The sequence below is a fragment of the Myxine glutinosa genome, chromosome 3 (assembly GCF_964187855.1).
Source record: "Myxine glutinosa chromosome 3, kmMyxGlut1.1, whole genome shotgun sequence".
NCBI lineage: Eukaryota > Metazoa > Chordata > Myxini > Myxiniformes > Myxinidae > Myxine > Myxine glutinosa.
The window spans coordinates 189,105,848-189,130,240 of NC_136263.1; the positions used below are offsets into that span (position 1 = coordinate 189,105,848).

At 45.9% G+C, this 24,393-nt stretch overlaps 1 protein-coding gene across 1 annotated transcript in view; it reads right to left on the reverse strand.

Moving 5' to 3' along the window:
* The window catches only part of SETX (senataxin), a 163,824-nt gene that overhangs the window by 136,270 nt on the left and 3,161 nt on the right, over positions 1-24,393 (reverse strand). Inside the window, exons 2-5 of the mRNA XM_078774880.1 lie at positions 20,768-20,985; positions 19,929-20,136; positions 1,698-1,813; positions 1,390-1,594 (exon numbers count right to left, since the gene is read on the reverse strand). Of these exons, the coding sequence (XP_078631006.1) occupies positions 1,390-1,594; positions 1,698-1,813; positions 19,929-20,136; positions 20,768-20,983 (745 nt within the window). The 5' untranslated portion in view covers positions 20,984-20,985. The remainder of the gene's footprint in view (positions 1-1,389; positions 1,595-1,697; positions 1,814-19,928; positions 20,137-20,767; positions 20,986-24,393) is intronic.

Below are 24,393 nucleotides of genomic sequence, written 5' to 3' on the forward strand. Positions count from 1 at the left end.
ATCACAAGAACGTATTACTGTAGACCGAGGGGGTCAAGAACGGCCCTAATTAGAGTTAATTGGCATTCTAATTAGACCTTCGAGCACAAGCATAAAATTGATGAAAAAATATCCTCCGATCTCATACCAGTCGGAATTGGGCATTCAAAAACGACTTAACTTTGCCAAAAACTGTTTAAGAAGGATAGAGAGGTAGAGAAAGAGAGAGAGAAAGAAAGGGAGACAACAACAACAACAACAACAACAACAACAACAACAACAACATGCATTTTAAGGCCATTTTCCCTGCTAGAGCGGGGGTTAGCCTTGCGGTCCCCATGACAATCTTCTCCATTTTGCCCTATTTTCTGCATCTCTCCTTGTTAACCCCCTTGCCCACATTTCTTCTTCCACCATCTTTAGCCAAGTCTTTCTCGGTCTTCCCCGTTCTCTACTTCCTTCTACATTCATTTCCATCACTCTTCTCAACCAGTCACTTTCATCCTTCCTCAACACATGACCAAACCATCTCAACCTGTTCCTCTTCACAACATCAATTACAGGCTCTATTCCCATCATTTTTCGCAATTCATCATTTGTCTTCCTCTCTCTCAACGATACTCCACACATCCATCGAACCATTCGCATTTCCACCCTTTCCAAACTTCGTTGCTGCTCTACGTTCATTACCCATGTCTCGCTCCCATAAATCATAACACTTCTCACACATGCAGCATACACCTTTCCCTTCAGCTTCAACGACACTCCCCTCCTCATCAGCACGTCACTCAGTTACCGAAACTTCCTCCATGCACATCTCACTTGAGCAACCGTTGCCGAGCCTGATCCACCTTCTCCATTCAGCATGTCTCCGAGGTAGCAAAATGTTTTCACACCTTCCAGCTTCACGCCGTCTCCAAGATCCAACTCAACATTTCCTCCATCTGCAGCTCCCTCTGTGCACACCTTACATTTGAATGTAGCTGCCACACTGGTTAATGACCCTCTCAGACCACTACATTTTTGATGAACCCACTCAGCGCACATTGTACATTGAATGGAGTTCACTCCGACACCCAACACCCATCCGACACCCACCCGACACCGCAGAGAAAGAAAGGGAGAGAGAGAGAGAGAGAAAGGGAGAGAGAGTGAAAGGGAGAGAGAGAGGTATGGGTGGGGGAGGGGGACGGGAGAGAGGGAATTGGTAGACAGGAGAGAGAGAGAGAGGGAGATGGACAGGGTTTGTGGAAGGGGGAGAGAGAAAGAGATAGAAGCCAGTTGGGGAAGTAGGGGGGGTGGGGTGAGAGAGATGGCAGTTGGGGAAGATATAAACATGGGGTGAGGGGAGAAGGAGACAGTTGGAGAGGAACACACTCAGGGGACACGTCTTCTCTTGAATGCACGTACCAAGCCAGAAGTTCTTTTTATTTTCATTGGTGAAGAGGTGTGGAGGAAGTGCTGTGCCACAACCACCATCTGAGCCCACATTTCTCTGGGACACATTAGAGTCTATCAAATTGAGAACAGTGACGAACACATCTCTCAAGCCATAATAATCATCTCGGCTCAAATGTCCAAGCTGCTGTGCTGAACGCAATGCCCAGCGTCGTACCTGCCGAATAAATCATTGCTTTCAATACATTTTTCACATGCAGTATTCATGTGTATCGGCGCAATGACAATGCAAGCTTTTTGGCACTTCAATTTGCACAGACCTCTTCCTGAGGATGCAAAATTAGGAGGTAGACACCAGGTGGGTGAGCATAGTAGTCCACCTGGAATGGTTGCTTTAAGGTCTCCAGGTAACAAAGTGCCTCCACCAGGTGAGTTGCTGTGACAACAAAAGGTAATTCAAGATTGCAGTCATTGGGAAAGTCTGCTTTTCTTTATATTTAAAAAAAAAAAAGCGATGTTCTCTCAACACTTTTTACCTCCACCACCCGGGGTGGATGGAGGTTATGTTTTCACCCCTGTCTGTTTGTCTGTCCGTTTGTCTGTGAACAAAATATCTCAAAAAGTTGTGGACGGATTCGGCCGAAATTTGGCAGAGATGTAGCGTATGTGACAAGGACGAAATGATTCGATTTTGGTGAAGATCCGCATCCAGCTCGTAGAATTTTTTTTCGTGATTCTTCACCATAGAGTGATATGGCCAACCAGGTGGAGGTATGCTCTCTACTGAGTGCCGTTCTAGTTTACAAATAAAACAACACTTTTCACAAATAAAACAGCACTTTTTCACAAATAAAACAACACTTTTTCACGTCTGTTACAAATAAAAGCACCCCCACGGGAGGAGAATAGCAACGTCGCTACCCGTTGAATGCACTTTTTTCCGGAAAATGTTTGCGATGAGTGGAGTGAGATAAAAATTTGAACTTTGTCTGCATTCCTGGCAATCAAACGAAATTGAAAAGCATTTAAAACAAGAAACTTACTGTTTTTAAGGACATCATAAAGGACAAACAGGCACGAAGAACTGATGTAACATATTGGTGGCAGGTGGATGTAACCAGCGGGGAGGCATCGGTCTAAACATATGAGATGGGTAAAGGATGGACAGGATGAGGAAGGATGGGGTGCATCGACTCAGCATTGGGGTGTGGTGCAAGGTGGTTGGAACCACAGCGTCCGAGGATTGCGTGCTGCTGTCTGTCCTCAGTCAGCGTGCGCATTCAGGCATGAAAGTAGGCAGCTCATGGTTCGGCTGACAGCTCGTGAGACGCAGCCAGCTCGTGGGAGGCAGTCCCCAGCTCGTGGGAGGAAGCCCACAGCTCGTGGGAGGAAGCCCCCAGCTCGTGGGAGGAAACCCCCAGCTCGTGGGAGGAAGCCCCCAGCTCATGGGAGGAAGCCCCCAGCTCGTGGGAGGAAGCCCCCAGCTCGTGGGAGGAAGCCCCCAGCTCGTGGGAGGAAGCCCCCAGCTCGTGGGAGGAAGCCCCCAGCTCGTGGGAGGAAGCCCCCAGCTCGTGGGAGGCAGCCCCCAGCTCGTGGGAGGCAGCCCCCAGCTCGTGGGAGGCAGCCCCCAGCTCGTGGGAGGCAGCCCCCAGCTCGTGGGAGGCAGCCCCCAGGTCGTGGGAGGCAGCCCCCAGGTCGTGGGAGGCAGCCCCCAGGTCGTGGGAGGCATCCCCCAGCTCGTGGGAGGCAGGCAGCTCGTGGGAGGCAGGCAGCTCGCGGGAGGCAGGCAGCTCGCGGGAGGCAGGCAGCTTGCGGGATTCAGGCAGGCAACAGGACAACCAGCTCATGAAATGGAGGACAACCAGCTCGTGAAAGGCAAGCGGCAACAGCCCTGACGTGGTCCACAGCACACATTAAAAGCAGCCACCCAATGAGGGCCACAGTACACACGAACAGCAGCCGTCCCATGACCCGAACCGTGTTTTGGCACTTTAGTGTGCCACGCTGGATGCGGCTTCAAATGAGCACAGCTCATGCGAGCATCCCTCAGCCCCGCGTGGTCTCCTCCCATTGGTGTGTGCCCATCACAGCAGGTCACGGGATGCAGCAGTGGAAAATCCCCGTGTCAAGATGTGGAGGCAGTGACTTGGTATGCCCGCCCTTTCTTCCTTTTACGCGCCCAAGGTGGCAATATGTGCCCTCGCCCCTCCTCTCTCTCTCCCGCCAAATGTTCCTCTGCACCATGCATGCGAGAAGCGCCGCCCTGCGTGGCGAATGCGGAAATGCAAGGAAGGGGGGAATGGGGGAAGGTAACTAGAATGACCAGTTCGGAGGATTAATCGTTTATATCTGTGAGGCAGTCGCCAACGCGTACGTGCTTTAAACAGACAGACCGATGTGACGCAGATGGACAGATGGACCAGAATAAACTGACTGCCTGCAGGGATGAAGGAAAGACCGATGAGGTGAAGGAGGGATTCTTGAATTGAGGTTTGGTGAAGAGGATTATTGGTGGATTAAGGAGAAAGATTGATTGTTGGAACGGACCGATGGTGGATCGAGAGAGAGAGAGAAAGACTAATTATTGAAACGGACCAATGTTGGATAGAGAGAGGGAGAGAGAGAGATAGCGGCAAATGGAGAAACATCACACTGGGAATACACAGACTAACCTCAACTTTCCCCCCAAACCCATAGACAATGGGCAAATGTCCACCTACCACATAAACTAAAGAAACAACTGTTTGGGGATTCCTGCATGTACATAAATTCCCTCCCCCAGTGGACATTTCCAAAACTGTAGCAATATACTGGAAGACTGTAGAACTCAAATCGCCTTCATAATATTTCCAAAGCCATGCTATACATCAATATATAGCATGAGAGGGCGTGGCATGTTAGAGGGTTGGGGTGAAGAAGCTGCTGCTAATTGACAATGGCTATGCACACTGTCGATTGATGCTGCATTCAGTGGTGACCAATAAAGCCTGAATCTCCTAAACTGTGACTTGACGTCGTGTTACTACAGTGTATAAGGGTGAGGCATACAAGACTGCTTCAGTAGCACTAAACTTCCGGATTTATTCCTTTTGAACGATCTTTAAAATCGTTATTTTATTAGATTTGATGTATTATATTTCAACACTGCTTGCGGTAGGTCCGGGGTGTGTTCAGTTAAGAAACAGCTTGTTAGTGTTTGTCAAGCCAGCCGTTCCTCATCAACGGTTTTGAATGGAGTGCTTGCTTGATTTGAGTGCTTAAGCCACTTAGCAAACACTCTACAAGAAACGTGGAAACTGAACACACCCCTGGTAATGGCTTTATGGTTAGGGCGGCTGGCTTAAGATCTTAGGGTCTTGAGTTTGAGCTCCTATTGTGCCGTTAAATAACACCAGGTTGGTTGACTCAGCCTGTCATCCTTCATCGGTCAACGAAATGAGGACCAGCTTACTCGAAACGGGGACCTGAATCAGTGGAACAGCCGCGCTCCCAGCAATGATGCAACTAGCAGCCACAGGCTACATACGAAATAATACTGCATGGGGTATCGTATTCTATGCCTTACAGGCTGTGGTACCCCTATTGATTTTGTTATTAGGGCATCATATGCTCTTCAAGCTGTGGTACCTTATTGATTTTACTTGGATTATTAGGTTTCCTCTGCATGCAATGCAGAGAAAACCTATCGTTACTGTGCAGATTTATTCTTATTCTTCTCCCCCCCCCCCGCCCCCCCTGGTTTTCATGTCCGAAAACTTTAAAATCAATGTTGACTACACTGCGGCATTTTGATTCCTATGCCGTTCATGCTAAACATATCGTCGAACGTGTCATATATCACAATCGCCATGCTCTATGTTGTGAAATTGTATTCAGGTTATAACCCAGGTGCAACAACAACTCCTGTCCACTACGAGTGGGGCAGATATGTGAAATGGTTGTGGGTTTGGTGGTAAAAGCACCAAAATTGGCATATATGATACCAAGATGGTACTAATTAACTTGAGATATGGTACCAAGCTGGATTTTTTCCGAGAAGCCCATAAAGTGCAAAAATTCAAAATGGCCACCGCCGCAATTGAAAATGTCTATTAATTGCCGTATCTTTGTGAATAGTTAACATATAAACTTAAATAAAGTATCCTTTTGTATGTTTTCAGACATGCTGAATCCAATGGAACCATCATTTGGTTGAAAAAATGCATATATATCATGGGACGAGTACTTTCACACTCGCATGAATCTTTCTCACTCTCCTACAGGAGGAATGTATATCATCACCTCGTTGGATCATCATCTTCATACTATCCATTGTGACGAACTGCAGGATCATGCAATAATTAAGGGAAAGAAAAAGGAATTATTGTTTCTTGTTGTAATAATTTGTCGATTGCCGATTGCCGAAATCATGCCGATTGGCTAACCCCCGCTCTAGCAGGGAAAATGGCCTTAAAATGCATGTTGTGTGTTGTTGTTGTAATAATTTGTATTTCTTCTCTTCATAGGTGAGTGAACGGGAATTATGTCGACACGGAAAAAATGCAAACTTGTTCACGGCGAGACACTGAGATCAACTGTAAACACATGTCAACCGATAGACTGGAGTATGTGTGCCTTATGCCAAGAACACTCGGATAAACCACTGCAATGCCCAGCGAAATCAAAACGCACAGACGTTGGTGTTGGATATGATACTCTGGGTGAAAACTTGAGCAAATTTCTTGAAGTGGGCAACCAACCATTACCGATTGACATACGTAGGCTTGATGAAGGGGATGGTATTGGAAGCACTCTGGAACGTACTCATGCCCAATGGCACAAATCATGCCCATTGAAGTGCTGTGCCAGTCGCCTCGCCAGAGTTCAGCTAGCTTCACAACCTACTACATGTACATCTGACGATACCCTAGGAGGACCTTACATGTTACGGCAGGCTGAACGTACAGATCCTCTAGAAGATTTCAAGTGTTTCTTCTGTGATGAAGCTGGAACGGAGGCGATACCTCTGCATGAAGCAATGACACCACGACTCACACAGAGGGTTAGGCAATGTGCATTGAAACTGCAGGATCAAAAGTTAATTGCACAAATCAGTTCTCGTGACCTTGTGGCCCAGGAAGCGAAGTACCATGCCAATTGTCTTGTCAAATTGTACAATGCCAGCAACAGGAAGACAGAGCAGGGAGAAAAAGAGAACGTTGACCGAGTGTCTCATGGTATAGCATTGGTGGAACTTATGGGATACATAGAAAAGACGAAATTGAGCGACAAGGCTATTGCACCTGTTTTCAAACTGGTGGATCTTCTACAGTTATACACCGACCGACTGGCAGAACTGGGAGTTGCAATAAGTGGACGTATACACTCCACTGATTTGAAAAATCGAATACTCGCAAACATGCCAGGGCTTCGTGCATACAAGCAAGGCCGGGATGTCATGCTCAGTTTTGATGATGATCAGTTTTGAATGTCTCGAGAACTACTGCACATCATGTGGAGATGCCCCATCAGTTGATGTCGTCATATTGGATGGTGCTGCAATCATCAACATGCTGAAGCCCATCGGCATCAAAACATTCCAAGAATGTGCCACACAGGCGTTTCTCCCTTACGTCAAAGCGCAGCTGCGAAACGTGAACAGACTCGACATCATTTGGGATGTGTACCTGGAAGACAGTTTGAAATCCACTGTGAGAGAGAACCGTGGAAAAGGTGTTCGGCGGCGTGTCGCGCCATGCAACAAGATTCCCGGAAATTGGCAGGAGTTCTTGAGATTGGCAGACAACAAGATTCGACTTCTTGGCACACCAGGTAAGACTCCATCCAGTATTGCATGATTGTTTTTCGCAAACCATATACACGTATCATCGAGTATACACTTCAAAATATGTGGAGGATAACGACCGAGTGTAATTCCTACATCACTTTATATGCAATATCCGTAATGACATACAGTTTAATCAGGCTTGTTTTATTGGCCATCTTAGGTTGTAGAAAATCTGACGTCAGAGAAAGACGTCTACACCACATGCGGTGAGAATGTGCTCTGCACAAGAGTTCACCAGGACACTACATCCCTAGCACCATGTACCCACGAAGAGGCGGACACGCGAATGCTACTTCATGCAGTCGATGCCGTAAACAGAGGGTATCGCAGAATCGTGCTACGAACTGTGGACACCGACGTGCTCGTCCTGGCCGTCTCAACTGTGGCACTGCTTGAAAACACAGAAATGTGGGTCACTTTTGGCACTGGGAAGCATTTCAGGTACATTCCTACTCACGATATCGCCTCACAGCTTGGAAGTAGAAAGGCACGTGCACTTCCTATGTTTCACGCCTTCACAGGCTGTGATACAGTATCATCGTTTGCTGGCAGGGGGAAAAAGACCGCATTTGCCATTTGGAAGTCTTTCGACGAAGTGACGCCGGTATTCTCTACTTTGTCGATGGATCCATCAAAGTTCAATGACGACTGCATGTCTGTTCTGGAGACGTATGTTGTTCTACTGTATGACCGCACATGCACAGAAACTACTGTCGACTCAGCCAGGAAGCACATCTTCACTACAAAAGCTAGGTCCATCGAATCTATACCACCCACAGGAGCAGCACTGTTACAGCATACAAAACGGGCGATATACCAGGGTGGACATGTATGGGGACAGGCCCTTGTGCGTTCCCCAGTAGTTCCATCTCCAGAGGCATGCGGTTGGCAAAAGAGTGCCATGCAGGGCTGGCAACCGGTGTGGACAACACTTCCAGAAGCTGTGGCGTCTTGTTCAGAGTTGCTGCGATGTGGATGTCAGAAAGGTTGTAGAGGACTATGCAAATGTGTCAGGGCTGCTCTTAAGTGTACATCACTCTGCCGTTGCAGTGGCAATTGTGATCACAATGAGGGCAACTAAAAGTTGTTACATTATGACATGTACACCGTCATGAACATTCACACTGGAGAGAGGCTACTAGTATATCACATAATGTTCGCAATGTAGGAACTGATTATGCACTTCTACACACCATGCCCCATACTAGTGTGTCATAATCTAGACGCATAAATGAAGTGCTGAAATATTCCGACTTATGAAAATAGTATAATGATTTTTGCCAAACCCACTGCTCTGTGAATGCATAAGTCACGCCAATGTACGGTATAATTGTTAGTATGCAATGTGTACTGGTGTCATGGGTGTATAAATGTATAGGGCCTACTGATAGTATGCAATGTATAAAGGTTATTCTACACATTATAATTGGAGATGTATAAAATGTTTCACTTTGTTCAAAATATGATTTTGTTTTGCACAAGTATAGCTAGCTGCTCAGTCTACTTTTCTCATAAGATAACCGGTCGCTTTTGGGAATTCGGACGCTCGTAATCATAACATTTAACAACAACTGAAGGTGGTTCACTATGCATTTGTATTGTTTTAATTGATGGTGCCATTATGCCTGAAATATATTAATAAATAAAGTTGATCTATGTTTTATGACAAAATTACTTGGTATTATATGATTTGGGTGGTAGATATCAACAATTCAAATGGCGGCTATTTTGAATTTTAGCATAGAGTTGACCACTATGTTGATATATATGCATTTTTTCAACCAAATGATGGTTCCATTGGATTCTGCATGTCTGAAAACATACAAAAGGATACTTTATTTAAGTTTATATGTTAACTATTCACAAAGATACAGCAATTAATAGATATTTTCAATTCCGGCGGCGGCCATTTTGAATTTTCACACTTTACGGGCTTCTCGGACAAAATCCAGCTTGGTACCATATCTCAAGTTAATTAGTACCATCTTGGCAACATATATGCCAATTTTGGTGCTTTTACCACCAAACCCACAATCCTGGTGGCTTTTTACACATATCCGCCCCACTATACATGGCTATTATAAGATCTTGACCGAGGAGAGCGGAGGAGCAGTCCTGTGACATTTATCATGTGGCATTCATGTGCATACTTAGAATGGTAAGGGTAATTACATTGCGTGTTGCTTGCTTGTTAGCTTGGATGTCATATCACTCCTGCTAGTATGATTGTAGTGTACTGATAACCATGATTGCTGATTTCCTCCTCGATGCTGTTTGAGATTGATTCTGATTAAACTCAGGTTGGAGACACTGTCGTAGACTCTGATTTTTACGACATTCTACATTTACGTTTTTCATTCAGTGTGAAACACAAACAAACCGATTGTTAAAATGATCATCAAATATTGAAAGCATCGGCGATACGGATCTTCCAACGACACAGTACGTATAGGCCTTAGGCTTCATGCCTTCATGCCTCCCCATCAGGCCGCTTCGGACAAATTAGCCCAGGTTTCTTAATACAGTAGTGTTGTTTTCGTAATAATGATAATAGCGTTAATACTAATAATATAGTAAATATAATCATAACACTGCAATCCCTTTGTCGTTATTGCAACGTTTCTCGATTGAAGTGGTGTATGGTTCATGAATCAATAATTAATAAGTGGTGTATGGTACTAATAACGCGGAAGTAAGGAATTAGCCCCGTTTTTTTTTAGCAATATCATTTTCAGAATAATGATAACGTAACGTTAATATTATAATAAATCTAATCGTAACACTAATCCCTTCGTAGTGACTGCAAAGTTACTGGAGATTAAAATATATTGTTACGGAACCGGGGGACGGCACTCCCGTTAGCAAGGGGGGGTTAATCCCCTTGTCCTGTTAAGCTGGCCGTCCGACCGGTCCTGGTACTTGTAATGCTCTTTTGCGGGGTGGGATTGATCAGGGTTATTGGTCCAGGGTTTATCCCGAATACCTTTATCAATCCCTCCGCAGAACAGGGAGACAAGTACCGCTCGAATCCCGGACAAGATGAAGTTTGCCAAGCGGTTTAGCATTCCGGAATCCGAGCCGTTAGCAATGGACTAAACCCGGTTAAAAGCGGTTCGGCCAAAATCGCGCCACAGATACTCAATTGAAAGAAATCACGAAAGCGATCGGACGAGAAAGAAACCAAAGAATAAGAAGGAACAGGTATTTATTAATTATTTACAACAAACCAAACGAAGAGCAGGAACGAAAGTAATATACAGAAGAAGAAGAAGACACAGAGCAAACTTATCTACACAGGCTTAACTTATCCCCAGGACAATACAGACAGCACAAACTCACGTACACGAATGGGAATTGCAGGCAGGAATGGCTGGAAGAATGAGAGGGGCAGACGGTCCACAGAGCTGGCGGGTAGGGAGGGCCGGGGATCGCGGCACGCCGTTGGTGTCTCGCATGCACGCCCTCGCCCAGAGTCAGGTTCAGCGGCGAAAACCCGGTCGTCAGCGCTGGTTCTTCCTCCTCGGTCATCAGCCTCCTTACGCGTCTCTCACTCCAACTCCACCCTCTCAAAAGGCTTGCACTAGCGCTTATATTACACGCTCGCGATCAAGCCGCGGTTCATGGGGACACGCCCATTGGCGGGCTCACCTCGGCGCTGGTTGGTTGGTAAGGGCTCTCTGACTCCACCTTTGATGACGAGTTGGTGCCACGCCCGTGATCCGGCGGCTCCTCCCCCCTTCTTGGCCTCGTGCGTAATGGAGTTTTGGCGGTGTGATGCCAACAAAACAGCCCAATGCAACGGCGGCGAACGCCGCCTTACTGGCACTTTAAAGAGACGATTGGGGAAGTTGAAGGGGGCCTATCTTATTTGATTGATGCAACGTAGAGTCAACTATTGGAAACACAGCCTTACCTGGAACACATAATAATGAAATAACTATGAAAAGGGCCTATGGTTAGCTGCGTGTTGCAATGTGGACTAACTAGGGGACGATCTCTGACCTTTACAATGAATGGAGGTATTTATGTGGGGCGTGAGCCCCTCCCCCTTTGTGCTCTCTTACCATTTGACCAAGTATAACCAATTATATGTTTGGTTTGATTGTTTACTGTATCCTTTTAATACTTATATTCTTTCCATGTTCTCTGAAAGCTGGCTGTACCCTTAAAGTAAGTTAAATGCTTTACAAACCTTTGCCCTGTGTTGGCACAATCCCTTGTTCCCCATACTACGGCCTTGGTTGCAAACTGCTATCTTTCTGGCCTCTGCCAATTTTCTGTATGTTGGCTCATGTATGACTGTTCACTCCCTCTATACTTTCCCAACCAAAGGACTTATGTTACATTACTTTGTTGTTTGAAATGCCTTTGAAGAATTATATACTTTGTGTGATTTCATGCCTTGTAATGGCATGTTCTCTTTACCTGTCGAAATCCAGAGTTTGTTCCCATACTGTGGTCACAGCTGCCAAGCTGCTATGCTATACTCCTCCATGTTCTCATTAGTCTTCCTGATGACAGCTATAAGGCTGTCCACTCTTTATCTTCTTCTTTCCCTTCAAACCTCAATGATTTCCCTTCAAGCTTCAATGATTATGTTATCAAGGGCATAACCCTTGCCTGGCCTCGGACTCCCTTAAACTTACTGAACAACAGGAAGGGACGAAGGTGGGGGCCATGTGAGTCCACCCTTGGTCTCCTGTCCTGATGTTTGACCACACCTCTATATTTCATATATATAATGAAGCCCTGATCGAACCCTTTTTCAGAGCATCTTGTTGTAGAGTTGGTCATTTTGTGTGAGCTTCCTGCGACATCCTGTTTTCCGCAAGCTTGTGTATAACGAGTTCTAATAAATATATCAGTTGCTCCTTCTCTGAGTCCTCTGAGTCCCAAGTCTTAAGTCCTAGACCCGGCATTTACAAAAAGAATTATTTACAAAGGGGTATACTTACAACAATTTACAAGTGCAGGATTCTCAAAACCCCAACAATATCATCTTCTATATATTATAGTAGCGGCAATTTTGTGTCCGGCCGTCACGTTATATCATTTCATCTATAATGTCATTATGACGGCTGACTCCACCGACCGACATTTTTAATTTTCTCGTTCACCTGCTCACTACGGGAGCGGCAGGAAGGGTCATTCCTCTTTGGGGTATATAGATTACAGACGATCTATGGTCGGGTCTCAAGAACATTGGGTGTGTGTTCATTAACCAAGTTTCTTGTGGAGAGATTGCCAAGTGGTTTAAGCATTCAAAGAAGTACTCCATTAAAAACCGTTAAGGAACGGCTGGCTTGGCAAGTGCTAGCTAGCAGCTTGGCAAGTGCTCGCTAGCAGCTTAGTAAATGAGCATACCCCGGTCTTCCTCCCTTTCAGTTTCGTGTTAAACAGCAGGAAAATTTGGTTTAATTGGTGGTTTACAAAACAAAACCTTAATTGGTGGGTTTCAAAAGGCCACGACGAAAAATGGCCCTTTTTACATGGCAGGAAGGTCATGTGGGGATTGACCTTGTAGTAGGGAAGAGGAGTGCACTTCTTTACAAGTGCAGGATTCTCAAAACCCCAACAATATCATCTTCTATATATTATAGTAGCGGCAGTTTTGTGTCCGGGGTATATAGATTACCCTTGTGGGGTATATAGATTACAGTAGATCTTCGCTCAGTTCTGTAAGTAAAACTTACCTCACTAATGTGGGGATTCTTCCAAATTTCTTTGTTTAATGTTATAAACAGCATTATGACTGTTAGGGTTAGTTAGGGCTAATGACGACGTCATGGGGTGCCATCTTGGAGCAAAACCTTCAACTTCGCCCCTCTATATCTCCGAAACGGCTCAATGGAAAAATTGAATTCTAAAGATTCTAAAGCTCATTCTAAAGAACTCTGCATTGGGACCAAAAATATTGTCGTGTCCCTGGCGATTACGATCACCCGGGGACAGATAGCCGAACCAGCCTTAACTCCCGAGGCGACCTCCCGATGATAGGCGGTTATTTTTGCGCGCGCAGGTTGGAAAAAGATGCGAGGCGTTTAAACAAAACACATGGGTTTATTGCGAAACCACAAAACATGCAAACACGACAATAAAAATGCAACAATTGATTTAAAAGCAAATAAATCTGTGGACGGAAATGAATGTTGAGGTAAAATAAATTATATTTTGAGGTACCTCCATACAGTTTCAAATACAACACAGGGGGAGAAATACAATAAAATAAAATCCCTTGGCCAAGACTTAGCTTTAGCCCACTGAGTCCTTTTGGAGGCTCATGGCGGTGTCGAAGTCCAGAGCCTCCCGAAGTTCAGAGCGTTCAGTGCACAAGATGGTGATGGCCAATGAAAAAGCCCGCACGTCGAAGGCGCCCAGAACCGTGGAGCGAGCAGCCAAGATGGCCTGCTTTGGGTCCCACTACCGTCTGGTGAAGCACAACACAGCCACAGGTCCTTGGCGAGCCCAATGTTGCCCACCTCTTTCAAAATGCTGCCGACGTAGCTAAGGCTCCTCTAACCATCCAAAAGCACGCACAATTGTCCCAGCACCAAAATGGCCAGCCTTCTTGTCCGACACCAGCAGAAGTGCACTCCTCTTCCTCCGAGTGAGAGCTAATAATCACGTCCCTCGGGCGTAGCCTGCTGGCTTTCTTCTCCACCCACTGATCCTCCGCCTCTTCTGGGTGGGTCTTTTGCCTTATTAGGTCCAAAGGGGCGGGCTTAGTTCGGCCGACTCCTGCTTGGCTTGTAGTTGTTTTACATGGCCAGCCGTGTCAGCAAAAATGTTAGGGAAAATTACAAAGGGTGTGACGCACAGGGGAAAACTAACCTTAACCCCTATTACAAATTAACACGGCATCATCCCTTGTATGATACACATTTAAATAACCTAAAGCTACATCTTCCCTACTTATGAATATCGAGATGCTTCTACACGTCACGTGGTCCATGCTGTTTCTTATATAATTCTACCTTTCCTACGGTATTCTTTTAGCTACCCCCATAAACATAACAATGTGTTCATTTAGTATATTAAAAGTGAAGTTAGAATTCGACAAATAGAATCTTTGATCCCACGAATGATATTTTTGTGCATGACCTAAGTAAAAAAACAAAAAAAAATCAGAATATATATATTTTTTTAACGTCATAGCTCACGTGGTTTGGTAGAAATACATAATTGAAAGAAAATCTGAAAAACCTTATACCTCTTGAACCGCTGCATTGATAAACATGAAACTTTAATGTAATGTAGCTGTCATCAAGGGGAATAAGTGTTTACAACTACAACGTGATTGGTTGTAAGGTCTGGAAGCCAGAAGTCGTTATTGTTGGAAGAAGAAGAAACTCAAGATGTTTTCTTCTCAGGCCATGTGACTGATTGTGCCCTTGCCATTTTTTGGATATATTTCCTTTTAAAATCATTTTGTCTGCAATAGCTGGACAAATTGACAGGAAATTTTCACCCTAGGAGCGCCTCCACCTGGAGAACCTTTCAGGGTAACTATGACGTCATAGGTCACATCATACGGGCACCATCTTGGAAAAACTGAAAAATTTTGCACCTCTATATCTCCAAAAGCGCTGTGTAGAAAACAATTGATGCATGGCTCATTGTGAAGAACTCTCCATGTAGAACAACATGTGAATGATGATGTCATAAGTGCCTCCATTATGACGTCATAATTCAACAAGTACAAAACTTCATCCGATGAGGATGAAATTTCTTGAGCATCATCTGGGGATAAATTGATGGAGGAAAAAAAAAATGATGTCATTGGTCACGTGGTTCGGCCGCCATATTTGTTTAAGGGAAAAGCCTTCTTAAAAACCACTAAAAAACAATTTTCTCCGAAACAGCTAAACAGATCGTGGCCAAACTTTACATGCATGACTGCATACCCATGCCGAACAAAACGTTCGGGGACCGTGACATCATAGGTCACATGGTTTGGGAGCTATGATTTTTTGAAGCACAAACCTTTATAACCTATCTCCTCCGTCATTTTTGAACATATCGAGTGGAAACTTCAGAAATATGTTCCCCATGACTGGATGCTAAAATGGTCTTTTGGAATTTGTGATAGGTCACATGATTTGGCATCATTGAATGATTCAACAGGAATCTTAAAAGCCCCTCTATCTCTTGAACCGTTTCATTGATCGACATCAACCTTTAAAGTAATGTAGAGGTCTTCAAGGGGGTTGGGTGGGTAAAATTTCAACATCATTGGTTGTGCGGTTTGGCAGCCATAGGTAATTGAATGGAAATCTTAAAAAATGTATATCTCTTGAACCGCTTGATTGATCAACGCGAAACTTTAAAGTAATGTAGATGTCATCAAGGGGAATAAGTGTTTACATTCTTAACCTGATTGGTAGTACGGTCTGGAAGGTAGAAGTCGTTATTCTGTGAAAAGAAGAAACTGTAAATTTTATCTTCTCCAGCTATGTGACTTTTCAGTGTATCTTTAATGATGATGAAAGTGAGGCTGTATATCAAAGCGAGGTTGTGTCAAAGCATGTCCGGTGAAAGTGAGGTTGTATCAAAGTGGGAAGGCTGAGGAAACCGATCATCACTGCCAGCAGTTACAAAGTGGCAGTTCTATTCTTGTTATTCTTCCACCGATAATTTGCAGGTTTATTCCCTTTAAAATTCATTTTCTCTGCAACCGTTTCACTCTCACAGTAGGGAGGTTGGTGGTCTTTCTGACTTTTACCAACTCCTCTCCACCCTTGCATCCCCTACCCTGTCTGTGCTCTGTCCTCCAAGTATTCTTGCAGGACGCACAAGGTCTGCCGGTCAAACCGGACGTCTTGTGGTACCCGGTATTCACTGCCAGCAGTTATAAAGTGGTAGTTCTAGTTATTATTGTACTCGAACTCAGCGCTGCACGGGGGAAAAAAACTACGTTGGGGTTCTGCACATGTTGTGCATTGGAAAGGTATGGGGTTATTTATTGCAATCATGGTGGTGAGCTTTTCCAGGTGGTGGTTTTGGCATGTGTTGGACATGGAAAAGCTGTGGAGTTATTGGCCTTGTGGTGGTTACCTTTTGCCTGCGGGCCGACATCAGCACTGCCTGACCTGGCTCCTAATATACTGTTACGAATTTGGTAGAGCAATATGTAGAGCAGAGTAGCTCTGAGTAGGTAACATGCTTCGAGATGTCGCGATAGGGAATCTACCTGTAATAAGTCATGTGTAGGCGTTTGTCGGGTTAAGGTGTATAACTGTGGATCTACCAGGAGATTCGGGTGGTGGGTAGTGTAGGGGTTAATCAGTAGAGCCCTTGTATGTCTCACCTGGTAGTCAAACCTTTGTCCATTTTGGCATTGCACACCACTTAAACATTAGTTAGGACCTTTAGTAAAACACTAAATGACGCCTTCCCCCCTGACATAACTTAGGAAGAAATCAGGTTGGAACACCGCCACAATTGGCCGCCACCATTTACACCTCCGAGAGGCCTACCCACCTCGCATAGCACATGCTGTGACCAAGGAGCAGGAGCGGGAGTGGAGTGACGCAGTGGGCGTGACCTGGACGAGCCGGCGAGTCGGGGGAGGCTCCGATTGGCAGAGCAGTGCGCCAATGCTGACGTCATCGGCCAGAGATATTAACGGGGGCCGGACGCCATTTTGGAGCAGTTCAGTTGAACAGGAGATCAGATCAGAGCCCCGACCTGAGTTGAGAGGAGTCGAGTTCAGGAGAAGCGGTTGAGTTACAGTCCCGGTGCGATCCTGAGCAGTTGAGACTCGGCGTGTGGAGTTGCGCAGAGAGCAGTTCAGTTAAGCGCAGAGAGCCCAAGCGGAGTTGGCAGTGCGCAGTTCGCAGTTCGAGAGTTGAGCCTGAGCAGTTGCCGAACGCCATTGCGCAGTTCAGTAGTTGATCCCAAGCAGTTGGATTCCTGGCAGTGCAGTTCAGAGACCCCGACCCGAGTTTGGCTGAGGTGTAGCCCGAGTGGAGCTCGCTGTCCTGCAGTGGGACCTCGTGGTGCTTTGGAGCTTGGTGCACGGACCTCATGTGCAGCGGCGAGGGCGTTGGCTCGGGCCTAGTGAGGCGTGCCAGGCGGACGGAGGATTCTTCCAGGCCGGGAATTGAAGACGACAAGACAGCTAAGACCGAGCTCCGCGTACCCAATTACATGACGGACGTTTTTATTTTCATATTCATCTCCCTCGTTTTTGTATTTGATATCTGTTGTGTGTATCCCTGGTGTTGGACTAGCGGCTAGGGTGCCGGCTTAGGATCCTACGATCCTGGGTTCGAATCTCGGTCGATCACCGAATTAATGCCAGGGGGGTTGACTCAGCCTGTCATCCTTCTGAGGTCGGCTAATTGAGTACCAGTTCACTGGTAATTCCCTGTTTGTCATTGAAGGCGGCAAAAAGGGTTGGCGTCAGGAAGGGCATCCGGCCGTAAAACATTGCTTCAAAAAGGGGACCAAAAAACAACAACTACCACGGTCCCCGAAAAGGCCAACCCCTGCTTTGCGGGGAAAAATGGCCTCTAAACGGTGGTTTTATATCTGTTGTGTGTGGGATCCCAATTTAGCTACCTTATTTTATTACCGGCGTGTGCTTTTCACTGTCCTTGCTTTTCCCAATAAACCCTTGCATTATTTTCTGTACATACTTGAACGCAGTTTACCACCTGATTGATTTGATAGATAAGGCTGGGGGAGTTGCGCTGTTTCCCTCCATTCCGCGCGCTTAGGTGTTTTCGATTTTGGAATCCGCCATTGAGCTTCCGCCTCGGAGTTAAAGCCTCGTGATCGGCAATCCGCGACCGCCAGATATTAATTTTGGCGGTTGCGCAACAATACTTTTATGAATTTTGGGGTAGGGTGATATATAGATTTAGGTAGATTTGCATAGGTAGGTGCTCCGATGATCGTGGGTAGCAAGAACCATCTCAATGTAAATAAGGAGAGGACCTGTCTAGCCCGGATGTCGGCTAAGTTGGATATGTGTCCCCGCCACGAGGGGCCGGGGCATGTTAAGTAGTTGTAGGGATTATGCTAATTCCCCGGTGTGTCGTTCCCTCTGTGGTCATCCATTTGTCCTGTATGGCACTACACCATAGACACTAGTTAGGAATCCCACCATTAAAAGCACCACACAGAGCAAATAGTAATAATAAAACCTGACCAGAAGAACAGTCAGGAAGCGGCTGCGCAATACGACACCATGGCGATGAAACAGCGAGCAAGGCAGGCAATAGCCATGCCCAGGACTCGTGATTGACCGAGGGGAGGGGCGAGTAAGATGCAGGTCGCCGATTGGCGGAGTGGGAGAGGACTGGTGATTGGTCGAGGAAGGGCCGGTGATGGACAAACGACGAGCCAGACCACGAACGGCGAGCCGACATTTTCCCCTTGTTGTTCTGGATGCAATAGCAGATGGTCGTGACAGACATTATATCTCTCGCTTCTCTTTTTTGGACCTCCTTCTCTCGTTCTCTTTGTGCTTCTGCTTCTGATTCTGGACACCATAGCGAACGGTCGCATTTTGGCTTGCGAGCATCGACGTCCCCTTCTTATTCTCGTTTCGGGATTCCTTTGTCCCCGGACGTCCTTCCCCTTGCCGTAGATGCTTTTCTTGAGTTCTCCTGCTGCCCGTTCACCTTCCTGCACCCTTGAATCTCTCTCCCCTTCGGATCCGAACATTGGGTGCAACGCACTGTGACCGTGCCGAATCCGGGAGGACATTGAACGGCTGTGGAGACGGATTGCACGCCCGCTCGCTCTCTTGGCGTGAGAGGCCTTATTGAGGCCTGGTGAACAGGGGTGCGTTGGGGGCCTTGTTCCCGACAACCGGAGCCGCGTCGGACAACTGTGCTCGGAGCCAGGCACGGACGGAGGAGTAAGCTGCGTGCGACCCGTTCGAGTCGTGCGGAGGGCTGGTGGCACGCCAGCGGACGAGGCCGGGGCGAACGAGTGGCTCGGTGGGGCCTCGTGGAGCGCGAACGGTGGACAGCGGCCTTTCTTCCCACCAACACCAGTGCCATGGCGGGTTTGCACGCTTGGAGCCTGGACGACGCCAACAAGCCTGATGATTCCCGACATACCTCAGCCAGACAGAGCTAAGCTCGCACCACACGGAACACAATGAAACGTTTATTTTCTTATCCTCCCTATTTGTCTGTTGTTGAAGTCTGTGGGTAGGAGCGCTCAGTAGGGGTTTTAGATATCGTCACGTTCTTCGTTCTCGGGGTCCGGCAATAAAGCCGTGTTATTCTTGTACATTCAAAATCCGTGTTCGTGAGTTTAATTTCCTGCAGGTTTGAAGACTGCTCGGGACCACAGGTAAATCTACCGCTTCTTCTTCCTCTATCTTTCCTCTCCCCCGCGCATATATAGTCAAATCCGCCATTGAATAACGCCTCAAAGTAAGCTCGATTGCCATCCGTGATTCCCCGGTATTAACGGAGAGGAATCACGCGACAATACACTCTATAGCGGCTTTTGGTGGCCTCAAAACGGATTGCAAGGCCAATGTGTGGTAGCTTAAACCCTTGCCGAGATTCTGACATAGCTGCACCCACATTTTGGGGCCTATAGGTGATGTGGTTTGGTCGTAAAAGAGTTACAAAAACATGCACAAACACTTGAAATTATTTACAATTATTAATTACATAAAAACCAATTTTTTTGGAAAGATGATAAACAGTCTCTGGAATATATTACGAAAACAATAAAGTTTGCTTCATGCTCTCACCAACATCCAGATGGTTCAGTAAGAAGGGGTTTTCCAGAATTTCCATAATTGGTGTTCTCAACAGCCCCTCCAAATCAACACCCTCACCACCAACTCTCTGCTCCTCGCCTTGTTCCAGCAGGAAAACCTCCTGAGCAACTTTTTGAAAATCTTTTAAGATCCGAGTAAACAAAGTGGAAAGGCGGTAACACTCTCGCTGGCTCAGCACCTGCAGGCACATGTGGGCATGGGAACAGACCAGTTTTCATCCCTCCACACCTACCAGCAACATTGTTCTAAAAAAAATTCCTTTAAAAGATTGAGGCTCGTGGATAAGCAAGGTGTTTAACTGACAGTTGGGTAGGAATGAATGAGCAGGAAAAGAGGAGACAGAGGAAGGGAAGAAACAGTGACACGTAAACAAAAGGGTTGGTTTTGGTATGGTTAATGGGGGCACAAATTGTCATATGTAGGGATGGGGGTGCACCACTTTTTCAAAATCAATTACAGGCTTTTTATCAAAAGACGGAGAGTATATCAAATCTCATTACAGACAACCCTACCCTCATCGCTATCCCATCCCTACCTGCAATTTATTTCTCCCACCACTGATCCAACCTAACCTAAAAGCACCCTCTTCCTTGCAACTTACTGTTCTTATCTGCAAGTTACCATCCTCCACTTATCTCTCCTACTTTTTTCTGCTTTGTTCTTTGTGTTTATTGAATCCAACTGTTACGTCACTGCCTCATTTCTTAGTTCATAGTTTTATTTTAACTTCTGTCACATCATTCTTCCATGAGCCTTGATCAGTATAGAAAAAACAACAACACATGCCCGACCCAAGCAATTGTTTATACCTCATCCAAGCACTTGGACTGGGTGACGACGACTCTCCGAGCTTGGTGATATGCCGTTACACAGTCGAAGCAGTATGAAAGGTCATCGTCTGCTGCTTCAATCTTCTCATCGTCCAGATGTCCATTTGCATAGGCCATCAGCAATTTCTCGCAAGGCACACCATCAGAGGTCTGCTGCTTCATACCCTCTGCCGTGCACCACTGGCACGTCACCATTGCTGGAAACAACAAGCATAATTGAAAGATAGCACAAAGTCATTTAAAGCAGTCAACAGGTATTCCTCCAGCTTTAAGTTTTGGTGTTAAACAACATCTATCCTCAAGGAAGAGTGAACAGAGTGTAAATTAGCAACAAAGACAGTGGGCCAGCCAGTGGGACCAAAGATGAACACAACAACGGAAACTCGAATGGGTCATTCTTCGCAGTAAGCGGGTACTCATTTTGCGGACCTCGGAAATATGAGAGGCTGAGTCAACCTATCTGGAGTTTTTTTTAAACGGCATGACAGGGGCTCAAGCTTAGGACACGAAGATATTAAGCCAGTTACCTTAACGGTGACTCGAACACCTGGCTTAGAATAAAATAGCCCTGTGAAATTGTTTACAGGTGTGACTTTTAGGTTGTGGGGGACACTGCAGATTCACTCACTCACTGTCTAACCACTCTAACACATAAAAATCCATATGTATCATATGCTGGTAAAATTTCCTAGAGGTATACGAACTCATCCCTGAACTGCCTCACCTGGGTTTGAAACATGAACTGGAATCACGATGGTGATTGTCGTCCTGGTGTTTGACATAAAGGGTGATGTATCAGTGTGTGTGCCGTCCCTCACATGGATGTTAATTAACTGGGTGTCCCACCTGCTGGCATTAGGTAGTGGACAATAAATAGCCCACAGTGTTCTTCACAAATAATAGGCAGGCTATCGCCCGCACCATGGCCAAATTCCAAAGTTCGCCGAATAGCAGGCCGAGCCAACTGGTTTGTGAAAGACTTGGGCTAAGCTTACCCTGGCCAATGCCACAAGTGGGAATAATAGTGGCCATTAAAGTAGTTGTAGAAGAAGAATAATAATAATAGGAAAACTATTTACCTTAGAGCCAGGTAGAATTGTATAGGTAGTGTGCTCCGACTGACGTGAAGAAGAAGAACCCCCATGTACGTAAGGAGGCATTCGTGAAGAGTAGGAAAACTACCACTATCACCCTGAACAAATACAACTCTTGCTATCCTCAGTTGAGTATCATGTGTTGGAGTAGCAACCCAACCAGGATAGTAACCTTGCAAAAGAAACTGCTTTGGCAGAACTACAGTGCAACACTGTAGATCATGGAACATGAGTAAACTAGACTCGGTGGTGTAATGGTTCGAGTTTCCACTCCAGGTCTGGGAAGTCGGCAGCTGAATCCCCAGCCGAGTCAAAGCAAAAACTTTTAAAATGGTATGTGCTGCTTCCTTACCCGACTTCACCATTTAAAAGGATAGATATTTATGGGGAGCAGGAAAATCCTTATAAAATGCCACGATGAGAGCGGTGAGAACGGCTATGCCATTGTTGTGGTGCCACTGGTACCCAGAGTGCCATGGAAAGTGACGGCACTTCTCCCAAGCTCAGTGGCTGTGTTTATGTCATCAATAGTCCTGTGTTGTATCTAGTGTGGAAGTGCAATTTATTACACTTTAAAAAATAATTCTGAAATCTAAATGAACAAACTTGTTTTTAAAGCCTGGCTCTGCACAAAAGCCACAAACGATTATTATTTAAAAAGCAATTCGCAAGGCACCTGGCCTTGACTGAACCTGCTAGGAGCTGCGTGATGAATGAACAGGAAACAGATGTTAATGCTGTTTTTGAAATGAGTGTAAAATCAAAATAAAGACCAATTACTGCACTGTAGTTACAAGAAGGAAGCCAGACATTAACTAACTAACGAACAAACACACACACACGGTCGAGTGAATGAATGATCGTTTTAAGGCCATTTTCCCTGCTGGAGCAGGGGTTAGCCTTGCGGGCCCCATGACAATCATGGTTCCCTGTTTGAGGCAATGTTTTTATGGCCGGATGCCCTTCCTGACGCCAACCCTTGGTCACGCTCTTACGATGCGCAGGGATATGGTGTACACACCATGATCATTCATCCCAGCAAGCTGGTACTCAATTTGCCGACCTCGGAAAGATGACAGGCTGAGTCAACCCCCCTGGCGTTAATTCAGCGATCGACCGGGATTCGAACCCAGGATCCTAGGATCCCAAGCCGGCATGCTAACCGCTAAGCCAAGACCAGGGCTAGGTCCCGGGGTTAAGACCCCTGGGTGACGGATGACCAAAACGAGCTTTAACTCCGAGGTGTACTTCGAACCTTGGCGGTATTGTCTTTAGCGCACACGGGAAAGCCTGAAGCCTTATCTGATCGGGAACACACGGATTATCCGAACCCACAGAACAAAGAAACGAACAGGACAAGAAATTGACACACACATAATGATTTCATGAAAATAAATGCAAAGACAATAAAAATGTTGAGGTAAAAACTAATAGTAATAGGCTAAGGTGAGGGGTTTGTTAATCCACACTGGGGTTTATTTATCTTACGCCCTAGAACTAGTTAACACAAAAGCCACGCCCCTTATGGCGACATGCAAACACTCTTAACCTGAACATTTACCCTGCTTATGTACATCGAGATGGGTTTCCTATTCTGCACGTCACATGGTCCATACTAAAACCTACACATTCTGAACTCTCCTAAGGTATTCCATGCCTACCCCCACAAACGGAACAACATACAGTGCATTCAGAAAGTATTCAGACCCCTTCACTTTTTTCACATTTTGTTATGTTGCAGCCTTCTGCTGAAATCGTTTCAATTCATTTTTTCCCTCATCAATCTACACTCAATACCCCATAATGACAAAGAGAAAACAGGATTTTAGAACGTTTTCCTAATTTATTAAAAAGAAAAAACTGAAATATCACATTGACATAAGTATTCAGACCCTTTGCTATGACCTTGAAATTTAGTTCAGGTGCCTCCCATTTCTCTTGATCATCTTTGAGATGTTTCTGCACCTTGATTGGAGTCCACCTGTGGTAAATTCAATTAATTGGACATGATTTGGAAAGGCACACACCTGTCTATATAAGGTCTCACAGCTGACAATGCATATCAGAGCAAAAACCAAGCCATGAGGTCGAAGGACCTGCCTGCAGAGCTCAGTGACAGGATTGTGTCGAGGCACAGATCTGGGGAAGCCTACAAAAAAAAAATCTCTGCTGCATTGAAGGTTCCCAAGAGCACAGTGGCCTCCATAATTCTTAAATGGAAGAAGTTTGGAACAACCAGGACTCTTCCTAGAGCTGGCCACCTGGCCAAACTGAGCAATCGGGGGAGAAGGTTCTTGGTAAGAGAGGTGACCAAGAACCCGATGGTCACTCTGGCTGAGCTCCAGAGATCCTGTGTGGAGATGGGAGAAACTTCCAGAAGGACAACCATCACTGCAACACTCCACCGATCTGGGCTTTATGGCAGAGTGGCCAGACGGAAGCCTCTCCTCAGTGAAAGACACATGAAAGCCCACAGAATCTTGTTTCTCACAGTCTGAGAGTCCTTTAATA